The 17,614-nt window shown below is 44.6% G+C and overlaps 1 protein-coding gene across 7 annotated transcripts in view; it reads right to left on the bottom strand.

Moving 5' to 3' along the window:
- The window catches only part of Eri3 (ERI1 exoribonuclease family member 3), a 138,701-nt gene that overhangs the window by 79,936 nt on the left and 41,151 nt on the right, over positions 1 to 17,614 (bottom strand). For all 7 annotated transcript variants that reach the window (XM_013016990.1, XM_013016988.1, XM_013016984.1 and 4 more), the window contains 2 exons: positions 12,895 to 12,954; positions 8,906 to 8,997 (listed from right to left, as the gene is read on the bottom strand). In XM_013016990.1, the coding sequence (XP_012872444.1) occupies positions 8,906 to 8,997; positions 12,895 to 12,954 (152 nt within the window). The remainder of the gene's footprint in view (positions 1 to 8,905; positions 8,998 to 12,894; positions 12,955 to 17,614) is intronic.

Genomic DNA, 17,614 nt, shown 5'->3' on the forward strand with positions numbered 1-17,614 from the left:
ACAGGTGAGCTCTTTGGAAACTGAAATTATCAAACAGTCCAGGTATTGCCAGCTGGTTCTGAGGCCCTCTGAAGCAGCCTGTCTGTCAGTTTCAGTCACAGACCAGACTCCCAGAAACTGCCCTGAAGAGCTACAGACATCGGATCTCTGCCTGAAAAGTCAGGAAGAGACTGGCTGACCTAGCCCAATTCTGGGTTAAAGCCAAGATCTCAGCTTACCTAGCCCTTCATAGCAAGGAGTGAGTGATAAGACTCTCATGGATGGTCACAGAGAGCTTCACATATCAAATCTGGAGGCCAGAACCTAAGCAGTAACATTTGCTTCTGGACCAATTAAGGAGTAAAGAACTATTCAGTCACCAGTTCTGTAGCAGGCCAAAGGATAAGGCTGTCATAGCCTTAAACATCTCACAGCTTGGGGCTGGGAAGTTGGTGCAGTGGTAGAGTGCTTGCCTTGCATGCATGAAGCCCTCTCAGTACCATGAGGGCCTAAGTACCACAAAAACCCTCACCATCTCGATTCCTCAGCACCACATAAGCAGAAAAGGCCAGAAGTGGTGCTGTGGCTCAAGTGGTAGAGATGAATTGCTGAGGGACAGTGCCCAGGCCCAGAGTTCTGGCCCCACAACTGACAAAAAACAAAAACAAAATACATCTCACAGCCTGATCAGTCATTAAGGAAATATCTTTGTCTTTATCTGGACAACACTTCCATTCGGGGGGGGGGTCCTATAATCACCACAGTGATATAATTATTATAATGAGAAGATGAGCCTTGGATTTCTAGCCACTGCCAAAAAAGCCCAGAAAATGGAACACCATAGGCTCTGTCTGCCAGGCAGCAGCAGTGGTTCTTGACCAGATAACAGGTTTTTCCCTCCAGAGATCCTTCAGGCCCTAAGCCCTTCTAGGGCAGACCAAATACCCTAAACTAAAACTCCAAGGGAAGGTCACAGGGTAAGATTATCAGGACCACATGAAAGAGTGCAAAGGGAACAAAGGCTGAGAACCAAGACTGTTCTGGCTCTACAGAAACCTGTTCTTGCTCTAGGGCTAGCATATAAGAAATGACTAATCCTTAGCCAAGCTCAAAATCAGGAGCCCCTTTGCTGCCTGGGTCTAGGCCCTAGGACATGGAGGGGGAGGTCAGATGTTTCTGAGTAGGCTGGCCCCAGGGGTACCTGAGCTCTCAGGCAGGGCGGGAGTGCTCCTCCAAGCCCAAGAACTTTCATCCCAAGGAGCTGTCAGGCTAACGAGGCTACCCCACCACCACTCCATCTGAGCGTGGCAGGCGGCACCGCACGACTGGCTTCAGGTGGCTCTTCTTTAATTAATGGCATCCCAGGCTCTGCAGGGAGCTTCACCCCACAATGAATGGCCCTCTCTCATTAGAGGCAAGCCTGCCATGATGTATTCAGGGTGAGGGCCAGGATTCATTTCCTTGTCTGTGGGTTAGGGATGGGAGGGAGGAAGAGGCAGCAGGGAGAGATTTATATCGAGTGACTTGGATTAGCCAGAGCTGAAACATGACCCCATCAGCTCAAGCTGCCTTCTTGGGGCTAACCCAATGCACCTTTGCTGACGAGAGGGCTCTAGGGAAACTGAAGGGAGGGCAGAAGGTCTGGTTCCCATTCTTTCTAAGCTTAGACTACAACTCTAAGGCCCAGAATTCCTATACAATCTCCAGAAAATCCTCCCCTTTCCACCATGCACTTCATGTGAATTGGGAGCCTGGGCTGACTGAGCAATTTAGCCTCTCCAGAACTTCTTCATGGCTGGGAAGCTGACCTACTAGCTTCATAGCTACTGATATGGACTGAGGATTGAAGCCTTTACTGTGGCTTTCCGCTGGCTTTTCTACCTTTGTAGCAAGCAATACCCTCGTTCTTTACTTGAAAATAGGAGGTCCATAACTGCTGTCTGGATAGGACCCAGGTACATGGGTCCTATGCCACAGGGCATCTCAAACATCAGGCTAACTGGCACTAGGGAAAGGCAAGTTTTGGTCTGCCACAAAAACATGCCAACAACTATCACTTCATTGTGATGGTCCACCAGGCTGAATCCCACCTCCAAGGTTGGGAGATTTTAGGCAACACTATTCTTCTACCCTTGGCACCATCCTGCAGGGTTCACAAGTGACTGAGAAGGAGGAATTTGGCCTTCTATGCAAAAAAGGGAAAATTGGGCCTTCAGCTATCCCAGTTCCTACTATACTTCCCATAAACTTACATCCTGCATTTTGTTTACCACTTAGGTGGTTGTAGATCTAGGAGCTAGGTATATTCAGGCTGGCAACAGGAAGCACACAACCCTCCCAACTCCTTAAGCATACTACTCATATCACACTGAACTTCCTTGTGCCCAGGAGAAAAGGTACACTTTGGAACCTGCTGTTTCTATTCTCATTCTCCTTAGAATGTCCAGTTCACTAAGAATGCTAGAGATTGGCCTCTTACTTGCCCCTGTCAGCCAATCAGAAGGATGCTCTATACCTAGGAGGGCCAGGGCAGGTGTCTATCACCTGCACACATACTCACTGCATGACATCCATGATTCTCCCTAGTCCTTGTAAAAGAAGTATTCATAGACCCTACCTTCTCTACTCAGAAAGAGATGTAGCTCAGTTCCGCTTTGCTAAGCCCTATTTGGCAATGTGTCTAAACACATGCAAACTTAATTAGTTCAGGAGGGGAGCCCAAGCGCTTGCAGTGACAGATAAAAGTAACAGGAAATGAGACAAGTCAGGACTGGCAGGGAGTTCTTACTCCAGCACCTTCCCCCAGCAGGCTGCTAATCAAAAGTGAAGCACCTCAGTGCTGGGACCAACTGACACTCCCATGGGCAAGGGGCAAGGCTCTCATAAATTTAGTGGCACAATGCAATGCCCGATGTGCTTCCAAATACAAGACAGAGGTGTCCAAAGTGATGGTGGTTATGATTTTCTTAAAATGGGTCAGAGAATTCATTAATTTGTGGCCCAGAAAGAAGCATTCAGGCTGCCCCAAAACATCACCTGCCACATCTCTTGACCAACCATATTCCCATACCAAAGTGAACATAAATGTTTAGCTCTCCTCCAATACCAAACCAAAATCCAACTGCCAGTGTGTCAGAGAGCATCCACAGCTGTCACTCAACACAGACAAAGAAAAGGAAGAAGGTATTCCTACCAGATCATAAAGCCCTATGGACCATGAACAAGGACAGATGGCTGGACAGCACTGTGGTTCAACACAAACTTTTAGAGTCAGAATGCCTAATCCTTGCTCTATTACAACAGCTTGCGTGCCCTTGACAATTTACCTTTCTGGACTTCAGTTTTTCTGTTCATTAAAAAAAATGTTATAAAGGAAGTAGAGGTGTGGCTTGAATGGTAAAGAGTCAGCCTTGAGCGGAAAAAGTCAAGTGAGAGTATGAGGCCCTGAGATCAAGCCACAGTACTGGCACTAGAAGAAATGTTACAAAAGGAACTTATTTTACAGAACTGTGGTAAGGACTAGATGACATAAGTATAAACAGCACATATAGGTTCCTGGCATACAATGTTAACTCTTCTAGAAAAGTCCCAGGCCTCTAGTTCTAAAGACACAAATCTTTCACAGAAAGCATTTTATACTGTGTCACAGAAGGTACTCCTCTCCTTCCTGGCCATGGGTCTGTGGGCCACTTCACCCAACTCCCTGATATCAGCAGCTTAGTTCTTTAACTTCTCACATTCAGGTTAGGCCAGCAAGGCCAAAGACTTCTCCTACTGTTCCATTTATCATATACAATAACAACTAATGTTCCCTAAATCTACCTGCTATCATTTTCTTTTTTTGCCGTTCTTCTGGACCAGGGATTCCAAGAATCACTTCATTGTACCTCATAGGGTTGAGGGTATGTAAAATGTGTATTTAGCATATGTGAGGCCCTGGGTACAATCCCCAATACCAAAAATCCAACCTCTGCAAAAAAAAAAAAAAAAACACCCAATAACAACAAAAGGAAATCATTCAACAAATATTTGCTTAACAACTATTACAAGTCAAGCCTTATCCTAATTGTATTTACAATCTAGTAAGGAAAACAGAGAAGTAGAGAAAGCTATGATAAAATTTTGTGTATGAATAAATACAGGCTCCAGGAACATAAAGGAAAGCACTTAGAGAAAGATGTTAGAAAGTGGCCAGCTATATATAGCCTCTGAATGAGGTGGATGGTTCATAGAGAGAACTTACGGATCTAGAGAGAGAAGAAAGTAAGAGATGTGAAGAACTCAACAGTGTGGACTTGAACTTGAGGAAAAGGTTGAGGCTTGTCACAGCTTAGACATCAGTCTGACATAATTCACTACAATTTGAAATAAAGAAGTAGCAAGACTGGAGTCAAGGACACTATTTAGAAGACTACATTAATCAAGAAGAACATGATCATCTTAACTTTGGCAGTGGTGATCTGAGAAACCTCTACAAGGCACAATCAAAAGAATTTGGCAACTACTGGTAGTAGCTAGAGAAATAATAATTCTCAGGTTTCTTAGGAGAGCTGAGTGGATAAAACTAATTTAATTATTCAAGAGAATAATGGAGGACAGGCTGAGGGGAGAAAGTAACAGCTAAGTTTTTTTGTTTTTCATTTTTTGTTTTTTTGTGTGTTTTGGGTCTGGTCGTGGAGCCTAAACTCTGGTCCTGGGCGCTGTCCCTCAGCTCTTCAGCTCAAGGATAGCGCTCTACCACTTGAGCCACAACACCACTTCTGGCTTTTTTCTTTTTGCTTATGTGGTGCTGAGGAATCGGACCCAGGGCCTCATGCATGCAAGGCAAGCGCTCTACCACTGAGCCACCTTCCCAACCCCCACAGCTGAGTTTTAAGACGTTGGTGGTCATCCAGGTAGAGATTCAGGCAGGCAGCTGGGATAATCAGGCTTGGAGTTCAAGTGAAAGGCAGAGTAGATTTCTTTTCTTCAGCAGGATTATGTTAGTTCTAATCTGTCACTTGGAGAAAAGGATTAGAAGGCCTCAGTATATAGAGGATAGCTGAAGCTATGGCAAAAGATGAACCCACTCTCTGGTAAGAGCAAGTATGAAAAACAAAAGGAAAACAGTCATATTCTACTCCTCTCCCTCCCAGGGAAGTCTCTACCCATAACACTCTCCGGGTGTATGGTGCTAACATGGTGCCACTTCACTCCAGGTACCAGGAGTCTCGTTCTTCAAGACTACTCTGGGGCACTTGACTGCAGGCAGGAGGGAAATGTCAACAGACCTTGCCAAGTGCATGCTCCTCATGGTGGCAACAGGCACTACACTCTAGGCAAGTACTTTTCAATCTCTAGACATTTTAAAAACTGAAGTGCTCCAGGTCTACCTCTACACAGCATAAGTAGTGGGCGTAGCATGCCTTCTACCTCTTCCTCCAGGAAGCCAGGAACAAAATGAAGCCCAATACCAGCCCAGCACTTACCTATAACAAGTGAAGTTCCTGACCCAAAGGTAAACTGAATGTATATGAGTGTCTCCTAAACTGACTAAGCAGAGCCCTGAAGCCACCTCCCCCATGCCCACCTAAGTACAGGGTCCAATTACCCCAACTGTCTCCAAAGGAGCCTCTTTCCAAACTGAACCAAAGGCCTGGGCCTCCCTCAAGCTTTTCTACTTATCTTGTCCACTTCCTGATTTGCTCCTCTTCTCAGCCACAGAAAACCCCCTAGCTGTCAGCCAGGGTTGGCAAACCTAGATCATCAGACTGTGGGCTAAACCTCAAGTTCTTCAAGTGGGGGCCTGTGCAGGTCTTACTCTTTACTCTCCACCAGTCTTAACTGCCTACCCACCAAAGGCAGAATCTCCTAGAAGATACATTTCCTACCTAGGTAAGCAGAGAAACAACACTAAATCCCAAGGAAGCTTCAAAACACCAAATAAGATGAAAGAAGGATAGGCCAAGTAAGGACGGTAACCTAATCAAGAACTAAGCCCATATTATGTTATTTCTTGAAAAAGTTTAGAGAAAAAATTAAATCCAAACTCACCTTAGCAAGATCTTGATACTATAGCATCAAGCTCCATAAACCTGGGAGTACCAGCTCATCAGGCTTTGACAAAAGATGGACACAAAATGATTTTGTCAGGACAAGAACAGATTTTTTTCTTCTCCAGTGGGATTTCTGCTGGCACTTCAGTTTCTATTTCTCAGTGCCATACTAATCAGACAGTTTCCAACAAAAGTGATGTGAAGTTGCTTTAGGGGGAGGGGGGCAAGGAAAGCAATGAGAAGGGAACCATGATTTCCAGAAATGAGTATGTGAAATGAAAACATTTCCTGAATTCCTTAGACTTAGTTAAATCTGGAAATGGATGTCAAAATAAGAAGTAAGCCACATACTAACAAGTTGTGAGTGTCAATTTTACACCACCCTTGTCAGGCTCATCAGCAGCCTTTACCAGGCACACGGAAAGGTGATGGCTCTGCCGAGAGCTACTGACAAGCCTCTGACGAGAGGTTCCAGGAACACGGATAAGCTGTGCACTGTCACGCTGCACTACTTAGGTTTCCTCTCTGGCTGTTTTTATTTTGTTACACATTTAATTAAGAGCCTTCCCAGCAGTTATGTGGAGTCCTGATTCTAAAAGGCAGTTACAGAGCCCTGCTCCTCCCCCCTGCCACCTGACAGCTGCTTCCTCCCGCACACCCTTCTCCAGAGCATCACTGGCCTTCCCCATCCAAATCAGCCATCTAGTTTCTTCTGGAAACTATGTTGTCTTAGAATTCAATTTTGTTTAGCTACAACTCTTTACCTCATAGCCTCAGGGGGTTTCATCTATAAAAGGGAGACATCACCTCCTACCAGAGACATTGGTTAGGAGGACCAAATGAAGTTCTCATTATAACTTGATTTCCTTCATACATGCTTAGATTCACTACTCACCAATCTTCAAGATTACCAGATTTCTTCTAAAGATATAGTATCCTGCATTATCAACACCTTTCCTGGGCCCACTGTGGTGCAATACAGTACAGGGCCCAAGGGCTGTATTGCAGCTGCAGACCAAAGTAGGCCAAAATCAAAGATGACATCAGCTTCTGAAACTGCCTCTCCAGCTCATGGAGGAGCCAACTCCAAGCTTAAGAGGCCCAGCCAGATATTTCTTATAGACAGGAAAGTTTTCACATATAGTTATATGTACATACCATCCCTATTACAGCAGAAGACTTTGAAATACAGCCATGTGGAAGCTGAGCATACCAAAAAGAGAAAAACACTAGAAAAGCATGATTCCTAGAGAAGCTGCCCTGAATAACTGGGCCTCTGGAATGGGTCAAACACACTTTTCCTGAGCCATGAGAGCCTCAAACTCTGTAAATCAGCCTAAGTCCTGCCCTCATCTAAACAGCTTTTCCTAGGCTGAAGAGCTCCACGTTAAGACTCTCCAGCCTTCAAGGGCCCAAAGCTGTGTAAGATACCACAAACAAAAACAGCTTTCCCTTCCTTGTCTTTTCCAGACTCCTCTAATTCATGTCTGCTTCCAGTTCCAGTCTATATAATCTCCTGGCAAGTGAGCATCATACAAGAGGACAGAAACCTTCTAGAGCAAACCTAGAGGTGTGCGGTGTGTGTACCCAACCCAAAGAATGTGGCAGATGAAGCCGGGCACCGGTGGCTCACGCCTGTAATCCTAGCTACTCAGGAGGCTGAGATCTGAGGATCGCGGTTCAAAGCCAGCCTGGGCAGGAGAGACCATGAGACTCCTATCTCCAATAAACCACCAGAAAACCGGAAGTTGCGCTGTAGCTCAAGTGGCAGAGCGCTCGCCTTGAGCTGAAGGGCTGAGGGACAGCACCCAGGCCCAGAGTTCAAGCCCCACGGCCGACCAAAAAAAAAAAAAAAGAATGTGGCAGATGAGGTACAAGTGTGTTTATGTGTGCTGGGACTTGTATTCCTTTTGACTCCTCTACAAGGCACATTGATGTCCTGTGACCAAAAGGTATATAAAGGAGATTGGTGAGAAATAATGCCTGATCTGGTCACTCCTCACCTCCCACCAATATCCACCTTATGCTAAAAGGCTTACACACATTTCTCTCTCTCTCTCTCTCTCTCTCTCTCTCACACACACACACACACACACACACTTGCTGCTGCTTCAGCCACAAAGAACACAGCAGTATTGATCCTATCAATTCTCAGCAAACAGTGCCCCCTCCCCCACCCTCCTTTAGTTCCCTGGGGTATGTCTGAAGTCAGGTATCCACGAGGACAGGCAAGATGCAGAAGTGTCAACCCAGCAAAGGAGCTAGTTCTCTCTTCCACAACCAGGACAGGATCAGGAGACAAAAGAGGAAAAACAGTGGGTACAAAGGAGGAGAGAGGAGGCTGGTGACTTGAACAGCTTCCTGGAAGCAGCTCTACCTCATCCAACCAGGCTCTCAATAGGTCTTCTCTGCCAGATAAAATGGTACCTAGTCAAGGGTAAGGATTGGGGAACCAAGTTGCTCAGATCTGAATCCTGGTTTTGTGTCTCTTTAGGCACAAAATAAAATAACAATAGTACTTACTTTACATGATTTTTCTAGTATTTCTAAAGCACTTTGAGCTGTAAATACTACGTGGGTGGTTAATTTTTTTTTCCAGACCCTCTTTTAATGTTTTCTTCCAGGGCAATAAAATGTAGCCCAGAAATTAGGACTGTCATGAGCAGCAAGACTTGGCAAATGCAGGAAGGCCCCACACCCAGCAATCTAGACAGGGCTCTCTATTTGTCTACTCCAAGAGGCAAAAGGCAGGGCTCCCAGCCCTCTTCTAAACCTGGTAGCCTCAAAGACCCAGGAATCTCTGCCCTAGTTGTTCTGTGAGCTTAAAACATTCACACTTCCAAAAGGCAGATTCCAAGTCCTGGCAGCACAGGAGCTCTTCTCATACTCACATGACTTTCAAGTCCCAGTCTCCGCAGGTGACAAAAATCGACTTGACGTTTGGATCTAAGAGGCCTTCCTTTGCCATCCACTCATCGACCCTCTGAAAAGTACACAAGAACAGATGAGATTTTCCTGGTATTCCCTGAGCCTATGAAGAGCAACAATAATGAAATAAAGATAAGCTGCTTGTAATCAGAGCAGGAGAAAATTATAACCCTACCCAACCAATCCTATCTGCCCTGGGCTCTTAACCTCTTAGAACTACAGAGAGGTGGGCTGAGACTGTGGCTCAGTAGTACAGTGCCTGCCTAGCATGCATGAAGCCCTGGGTTTGATTCCCTAGTACCACATAAACAGAAAAGACTGGAAGTAGTGCTATATCTCAAGTGCTAGAGTACTAGCTTTGAGCAGAGAGGCTCAGGGACAGAGCCCAGGCCCCGAGTTCAAGCCCCAGGACTGGCAAAAAAAAAAAAAAAAAAGAACTACAGAAAGGCCCTTGGAGAATGATCCCTTAGGGAAGATTCCACAAGCCCAAGTGTGGTGGGAGAGGGAGCCTCTCTATTTCCCTTGGTCTGGAAGCCTGCTTCAGATCCCAGCAGGTTAGTCCAAATACCTTGTTGTGATATGGCCAGTTCTCAGTCAAAGGCATAGCCCTTATGTATGAAAATAGGCAGGATGCCCCAATAAGGGCTTCCAGCCCACAGCCCACTCACTCATTTAACCCTCTAACAAATTCCTACTAAACAAATTTAATCTGGTTATTCACCAAATGAAAGTGAAGAAAAACATTTTCCCTTCAGAGGAAGCCTCTTTGCTATGGTGGAATGCCACACTGGCAAGTGGATAGCATGGCCTTTTCCAGCAGCAGTTTTGTATTGCTCCTTTTCCTGGTTACAGATTCAAATTCAGCAAAATATCTGAAGGCTGAACTTAATTCCTTATGCAAGGAAATAAACTGTTCCTAATCACACCTTATGTCTTTTTTTCCCCTTCATCCCTCTGACTGGTTTTATTTGCGCTCACACTGGAAATACAAATGCTAAAATCAGTATCTAACAAGAGAATTATCATAAAGAATTCATGAAGCACTGCCTATTTTTCAGAAGATCCCAGGCATGGGGAAGCAGTGTAAACGATCCCATCACTACTTCTACTCACGCAGGAGGATTATTTTTTTAAGTCTATATCACATAGTAGTTAAAAATTCAGGATTGAAAGTCAGACACATCTGGGTTCCAATCCTTAGCTCTTCCTTATCCTGCCTGTGTCATTGATGGGAAGTCATTTAAAAGTCATTTAACCCCTCTGAACCTCGGTTTCCTTCATCTATAAAACAGAGTAGGCTGGCAAACCTTATAGAGTTGTTCTGAGAATTAAATGTGATGATGTGTTAAGTGCCTAGCACAAAATAGACAGTAGGCTGAGAAGGGGAGAAAGGCAGATCATCACACCAATACAATAGATACAGCAATAGAGAAGTGATTGAAAGAAATATAGGACTTAGAGGAAAAAGTGGCTACTACTGACAGAAGCAGAGGTACAGGCATGATAATTTTGTATTTGATATTTTTAACACCTGTCTCCCTACCAGAACATAAGCACCCTGAATTCAGAGGCTCAATTGCCTTAAACCCTGACCCACACAGTGTCTACTCAATGGATATTTGCTGCCAGGTGTGGTGGAACACTCCTGTAATCCCAGCAGTCAGGAAGCCAGGAGGAGGATGTCAGGTTCAAGGCCAGCGTGGGTTACATTATCAAGATCCTGTGTCACAAAATGGTTTGAAAAAGTTATTTGTTGCCAGGCACCAATGGCTCACTATAATCCTAGATCTATAATCCTAGCTACTTAGGAAGCTGGAGTCCAAAGGGTTATGGTTTGAAAGTAGCTTAGGTAGAAAAGTCCAAAAGATTCCATCTCTAAAATAACCAGCAAAAAGCCAAGCTAGAGGCATGACTCAACTGGTAGAGTGCCAACCAAGCAAGGAAGCTGAGCAAGTGTGAGGTTCTCAGTCCAAAGTTATTTTCTGACTGACTGAGAACACGAGACAGGTAAAAGTGAAGTATGAGCAAAATCCACAGCACATGAAAGGAAGGAACAGAGTCAGATACAATGGCTCAAGCCTATAATCATAGTTACTTGGGAAGCAGAGATTGAAGGGTTGCAGTTTGAGACCAGCCCAGGTAAAAATGATCATAAGACTATATCACAATCAATGACAGAGCACCTTGGCATGTACCTGTCATAGAAACACCAGTAGGAGGACTGCACGCTCAGGATGACCTAGGCAAAACTCTATCTGGAAAATAATCAGTGCAAAAAGGGACCGAAGGCATGGCTCAAGTGGTAGAGTGGCTGCCCAGCAAGCACAAAACCCTGAGTGCTGAAGGGGGGGAAAAAGACAGGAAATGAAGCTGAGGTGTTGCTAGACCCATTTTCCCTTTGAGTCTGATGTTTTAAGGAGAAGCCCATGCTGAGCAACTCTTTCAGGAATAGCAGTGAATCTCTCCTCAAAAACAATGGGAAGCAAAGTATCAGTGGCTCACATCTATAATCCTAGCCACTCAGAAGGTTGAGTTCTGAGGATCACGGTAAGAAGCCAACCTGGACAGGTATGTCCATGAGACTCTTATCACTAATAAACTACTCAGAAAAAACCAGAAGTGGCACTGTCGCTCAAAGTGGTACAGCATTAGCCTTGAACACAAAGAGGCTCAGGGACAACGTCCAGGCTAGGAGTTCAAGCCCCAGGACTGGCAAAAACAACAACCAAAACAACAACAACAATGGGACTGGGAGGTATCTTAGAGGTATTTATCTTTTTCCAATCTATAGTAGCTATCCTAACCCTAACCATGACTCAACCAGAAGCTGACAAGAGCCTAGAATTCAGCACTATAATAGGGAGTACACTCTGCCACTAGGTAAGCCTAAAGCTGCCTTTCAGACCTGTTCCTTCATGAGGAGCCCATGAATAGTGCTCAACACTCAATCCCTTGGACAGGATTCTTGGCTAAGGGGGCTATTTGAACCTTTCTGCCCTATGTCCTCCAAGCTACCCTCTTCCCATGCAGATGTGCCCTGCTGCTACTCCAGATACTCGTCTTCCTCTTAATCAATGATAAGATCCAAGCTTTGGGTCTTAAAAATACCCCTAATGAAATCCACAGGCCTTTTCTTTTTTCCCCTCCCCCTACCAAGCAGGTCTGGGAGGGGGGACCTTTTCCAGTGCTGAACATCTAGGCTGGAAGGAGTGAGAGTGAAGCTGATGCCAAGCATAGCCCTTTCCTATTCCCTTGGGCTAGAGCGCAAGAAGCAGCATCTTAACCTTTTCCAGCTCCCTGAGGAGAACATCCTAGAAGTGTGGTCTCTGCCAAGGGTTTTAAAGTCTTTAATTTGATTTTCCTCACATAGGCAATTGTTGTAATTATTCTGATTAGGAATCATTACCCAGAGCAGCCTCTGCACCCGACAGGCACAATGCATCCAGCAGCAAGCTACAGTGGGGCTGGCAGCCTCAGCGCAGCTCCTGGAGGAGCTGACAGCAAACAAAAGCCATCGATGGGGAGTTCTGGGTGAGTTAATGAAGTGCTCACATGCCACGAGAAGCCAACACTAAAAGCTAAACAAAAACACCTCCAGTCCCTGGGGCTAGTCCCACCACACTACAGCTCAGCTCTCCTATTCCCCTGCCCACCCAGCATAGGCTGTCCAGAGCCTCCAACATACAGCCATGGGCCAAGCAGCACTGGGACCTTTTGCCTGTCTCCTGGCAGCACTCGGACATCTTGTCAGGAATCAGTAACTCCTGATGGGAACAGCTGGAGATGACAGATCAATGGTTCAATACTCTCAACAGCATGTCACTGATGTGACAGCAAATGTTATTCTAATCAAGCCATAATCATAGTCAAATTGCATGGCTACATTCTCAGGAGTGGGAGAAAGGTAGCAGGAAAGGGTCAGAGGTCAGGAATTAAAGGTCATTCAACCTACCTCCAGCACTTGCTGCAGGCTTGGCTGACCATCCACCATGGCTTGTATAATCCCGGTGAGCTGAAAGGAAAGACAAACAGCCTTTGGGTGGAAAACCATAACACAGGGACTTAAAGCTGGACTGGTTCCTTTCCTTTCTTCTCTTCTTCTACTGTAAAGGGCTCTGGCTTGGCATTGCTTCAGGCTGAGAACTAGGTTAGAACTAGGTTAGGAAAAAAAGTCCCAGAACACAATATAAGCATCACCCACAAAAATCTGCATTGAGATGGGGCTATACATACATACACTGACCACAAGGTTATGTTCCAACCTGATTCAGCTTTTGTTTTGGGGAAAAATTTTTTATGACTTTTGTATTCAACAGGCTCAATAACGTCCACAAATTAGTCTAAAGTAGATTCAGTTTCAAGCCTCACAGAAGTTTCTGCAAAACTTGGAGAGTGCTTATACAGGACAGGCACATTAGGTTTCAGGTTTCTCCCTTCTCTGAATCTCACTGTCCACTACCTCCCCTGCCATAGTCACTGTAAAACCAGGGAAGCCCCCCAGTCAGCTGCTTTTACTCTGCACACCTGAGTCCTTGATAACAACTAGTCAAGCAGAAAAGAGTCACCTATGATGGGATAGGGAAACAGACAAAAAAGCCAAAATGCGCAAAATCTGGCCTAGAGAATTTCTGATTCACAGGCCTAGGCTCTGGGTTCAATCTAGGTCCAAACAAGCTTATTATTTTGTTTTGTTTTGAAGTAAAATCAGTCCTTAAGCACAGAGTAGAGACAGATTTCCTACAAGGATGTGAAGAATGAGGATCACCTTGTCTTAAATATCAACTAGAAATCACTATGCCCAACATGTCCTGGGCTACTTCCAGAAAGAGTAGTGTCTTGGGTTTGCTTGGAAACAACTTTTTTGTTGAAGTGGGGAGAAGGGGTTTAAAAATCCAATTAAACTATAATTACTCTTAATGAATACCAAATACCCAACTCACAGAAACTGCCAGCTCTAAGAGGGGAGGTTATTTTCTCATAGTGACTTACATGGAATGGTAATACACACCTTTTAGGGAAGAAATTTTCATTTTAAGAACGCTGAGTTCCTCTAGGTGGGTTTCTGTAGTTCATCAAGTCATTATTAGGTGGTATTTTAAGGAAGTGTAAGGACACAGCCACTCTATTTTATATTCCAGAAACTGTTTTTATATTAATCTGTATTTTAATTGGGTAACAGCTGCTGCCTACAGACTTCCCATGGTCTAAAAGGAAAATAAATTAGAAAGATTAACTACACTGTTGTTTCGCAAAGCTTTAACCCACAGCATGCCCACCCGGCTGGCACCTCTACACCCTTTCCTTGCTTGGGAGACCAAAGAATTGCCCAGTAGAGGGAGGGCCTGAGTCAAGGAGAAGAAAAGGTTGGTCTGCTGCAGACAGAAAGGTATGGGGGATGGGGACCGAGGTTTGAGAGATGAGGAGATACCCTGGGCCAGAGACTTTAATCTCAAAGAACAAAGGATTTCTTCCTTTATTCTCAGAGACCCTACTATGTGTTAAACCCTATTTTAGGACCCAGAAATGTAGCAGAGAACATTAAACATGTGCACGTGTGTGCACAAACACACACACACACACACACACACAAAACAAACTGCCTCTGTGGAATTTGCATTCATCTTGTCAGTACCCTCTTATGCCCAGTACAGCTAGTACTCAAGACCTGTCTACTATCCAGAGCTACACACCAAGCAGACAGGTAGTTGCAATGCATTTTGTCTCAGGCACAAAGGGACCAAAGAGAGTCAAGAGTAGACTGATTTCCAACTCTTGGTCCACTGTCCAGATTACATCTCTCCAAGAAAGAACTACTTCTTACCTGTGCCAAGGTACTAGATGAAAGAGTGAAAGAAAGAAGGCACCATCACTGCATGCTAGCCCAGATCTCTCTTGCTAAGCTCTTCCAGATTACGGAGTTAGGGCTAGGGCCAGGACTATTGTGGAAAAGAGGGCCTACAGTCATTCTTACTTTTTGGAAAGTTCTAGGGTTTGAATGTCAGTCATGTATCTAGTCTGATCTTCCTTGGGCAAGGTCAGACCTGCTCCTCTTGGCTCTCACTAAAAGTAATTCATACAACCCTAAAGGGCTTCAAAAAAAGTCTTCTTTATACACAGAACCAAAAATATCAGTACCAAGAACTCCCTCTTTGCAAACACAGGTTTTGTCATCACCTGTGTATGCTACAAGTACCTGCCTTGGGCCCAGGAAAACCATGGGTATAAGTGAGAAACTCACTATATCTAGTTCAGTGCTTACCTAACATGCATGAGTTCCATTCTCAGCACCATAAGAAACACCTTCACTAATAGGAAAAGTAGGAGGCCACTCAGATGTCCTGTTGCAGAATTCCTCACTACATAGACTTCTTCCCACCTAGGGCTGAAGGTAGGGCTCCAGCATCTTGAGCTTTCACAGATGCTAGGGTCAGCAACCCCAGTATCATCAGCCTGGGAGGAGATGAATGAGATCAGCTCCTATCCTCTCTTTGCTTCCTAGAAAACATGCATTTTTACTGATGGTCCAGCCAGTCATGACTCTCCACTGAGTTCCTAGAGGATTTGAACTCAACTTATCAATTTATAGAGGCCTGAGCAATGGTCCAAGTAAACACAGCTTTGCAGGGGGAAGATCTGATGCCCCATGAAGCGGGGGGAGGGAATTGCTAGAAAGATGTACTCATCCATCCAAGAATGAATAACCTCTTACCCGTTCTCCCGATGAACTGGATGAAGAGGGGTAAAAATACCTATACCTGATGCTAACAACATGTAAGACATATAAGAAGCAGTTAGTGAGAGACAATTGTATAAAATTAATAGTGGAAGTTCTATCCTAGGACTAACTTAAATCCTTCATGCTACAGTTTAATCCCATTCCTACTTGGGTTAATATATATTTGTAAAAAGCTTTCACATTCTCACAATGAAAAGTACTAGAGCAAAGCCAAGTATTATTAAGCTGAGAACCAGGGCTCACAGGCTAAACAGGGCTCAGAGACCTTAACCACTTAAAGCAGGAGAGGTGAGAGGAAGAATTAATGTGTGTTCTGTGGCTCCTTTCACTGAGGGATTACAGATTAACTCCCACTTCACCAGACTCTGAAACCACAAGGCAAGGGGCTTTTGACCCTGACTGATAACATGGCTCGTTCCTGAGATCCCCTACCCACACAAGGGCTTTGTCCAGGGATGAGTTAGTTTCATCATAAACATTGCCAACTACAGGAAGCAGCCCAGGAAACTCAGTGCCAATACCATGTCAGCATCCAGCGCTTTCTCCTTTCACAGTTTATCTTCAACACAATCGTATTCTGACACCAAGACAGTTTGTTGATTACATAAGCACTTGTCTCTGGTGTGCAATCTGATAATCAGACCTACTCTTTCTCTTCAGACAAAGAGACCAATAAACCTCACCCTTTGTACATACCGGTGCAAGACAAAGCCCTTCACTGACATTTAGCAAAATGAGCATTTTTCTCTTTTTTTTTTTGTGATAACAACAACCAAATCAAAACAAAACCACCACACATGGTCAGGGACTAGGCAAGGCAACAGCTCAGCTGTTACTGACAGAAATACGATGAGCTGTAGAAGATTTTGGAGGTCATAGGATAGAAGAGGCTCAAGAAAGAATTAATGGTATCTCCTCCTTATTTCTGTTAGAATTACATCTCTATGCAAGCAATCACTTGGAACTAAGAAAGGACCTCAAGAAGACTAAGAATATGTGCCTTAGAGAAGTAAGAGTGCTTGCATATGGGATAAGGACTCATTCAAGCCAGGCACCGGTAGCTCATACCTGTAAACCTAGCTACTCAAGGAGGCTGAAATCAGGAAGATCATAGTTCAAGGGCAGCCAAGGGAAAGCATTTCACAAAGCCTCATTTCAACCGAAAAAGCTGGGTGTGATGGGGCATGCCTGTCATCCCAGCTACACTGAACCTAGGCAAAAAATGAGATCGATCTCAAAAATAGCCAGAGCAAAAAGGGCTGGAAGTATAGCTCAAGTGGCTAAGTACCTGCCTACCAAGTATGAAGACCTTAATTCAAACCCTAGTACCACCACAAACAAAAACAAAACTCACTAAGGCAAAATCCTCTTCCTGCTGTCCAACAATGAACCCATTCCTTTCTCTATACAATCATGTGCTTACATCTATATGTGCGCACACCACTTACCACATACAGGTTAAGAGTCTTAAGAACTTCTTGGGCACTAGAAAGAAAATCTTGCCAGAAGAGTTACTTAGGTGCAATCTGGAGGTTTGGGTTGTTGCTTACACTTAATAATGAAACATCCTCTCTGGTTAGAATGATCTCCACCACTAGGCCCGCAACAGCTAGTTCCAGTGGATAAAGTCTTAGGCTAATAGCTCCCATTTTCTATCCATGCTTTTCTGTGACCTAGTTCCACCTGTATGGAAACAGGGCAACATTAAGGTAATCTGGAGTTTTCCAAAGAGATTTTACTTACTCAAAAGAGCAAGTCAGTCGTGCAGTTGCTTTGGGGAGAGAAGTGAATAACTCCTTTACAGTATACATTCATGTAAGGAGCATGCATCAAGTGCTTAGTGCGTATCAGACCTTAAAGATGGGGCAGATGGATCAGGTTCAGTTTCTTCCCTCAAGGAGCTTGTGGTCTGGTAGGGAGACAAGTATTTAGCTAA

The sequence above is a fragment of the Dipodomys ordii genome, unplaced genomic scaffold (assembly GCF_000151885.1).
Source record: "Dipodomys ordii isolate 6190 unplaced genomic scaffold, Dord_2.0 Scaffold33, whole genome shotgun sequence".
Taxonomy (NCBI): Eukaryota; Metazoa; Chordata; class Mammalia; order Rodentia; family Heteromyidae; genus Dipodomys; species Dipodomys ordii.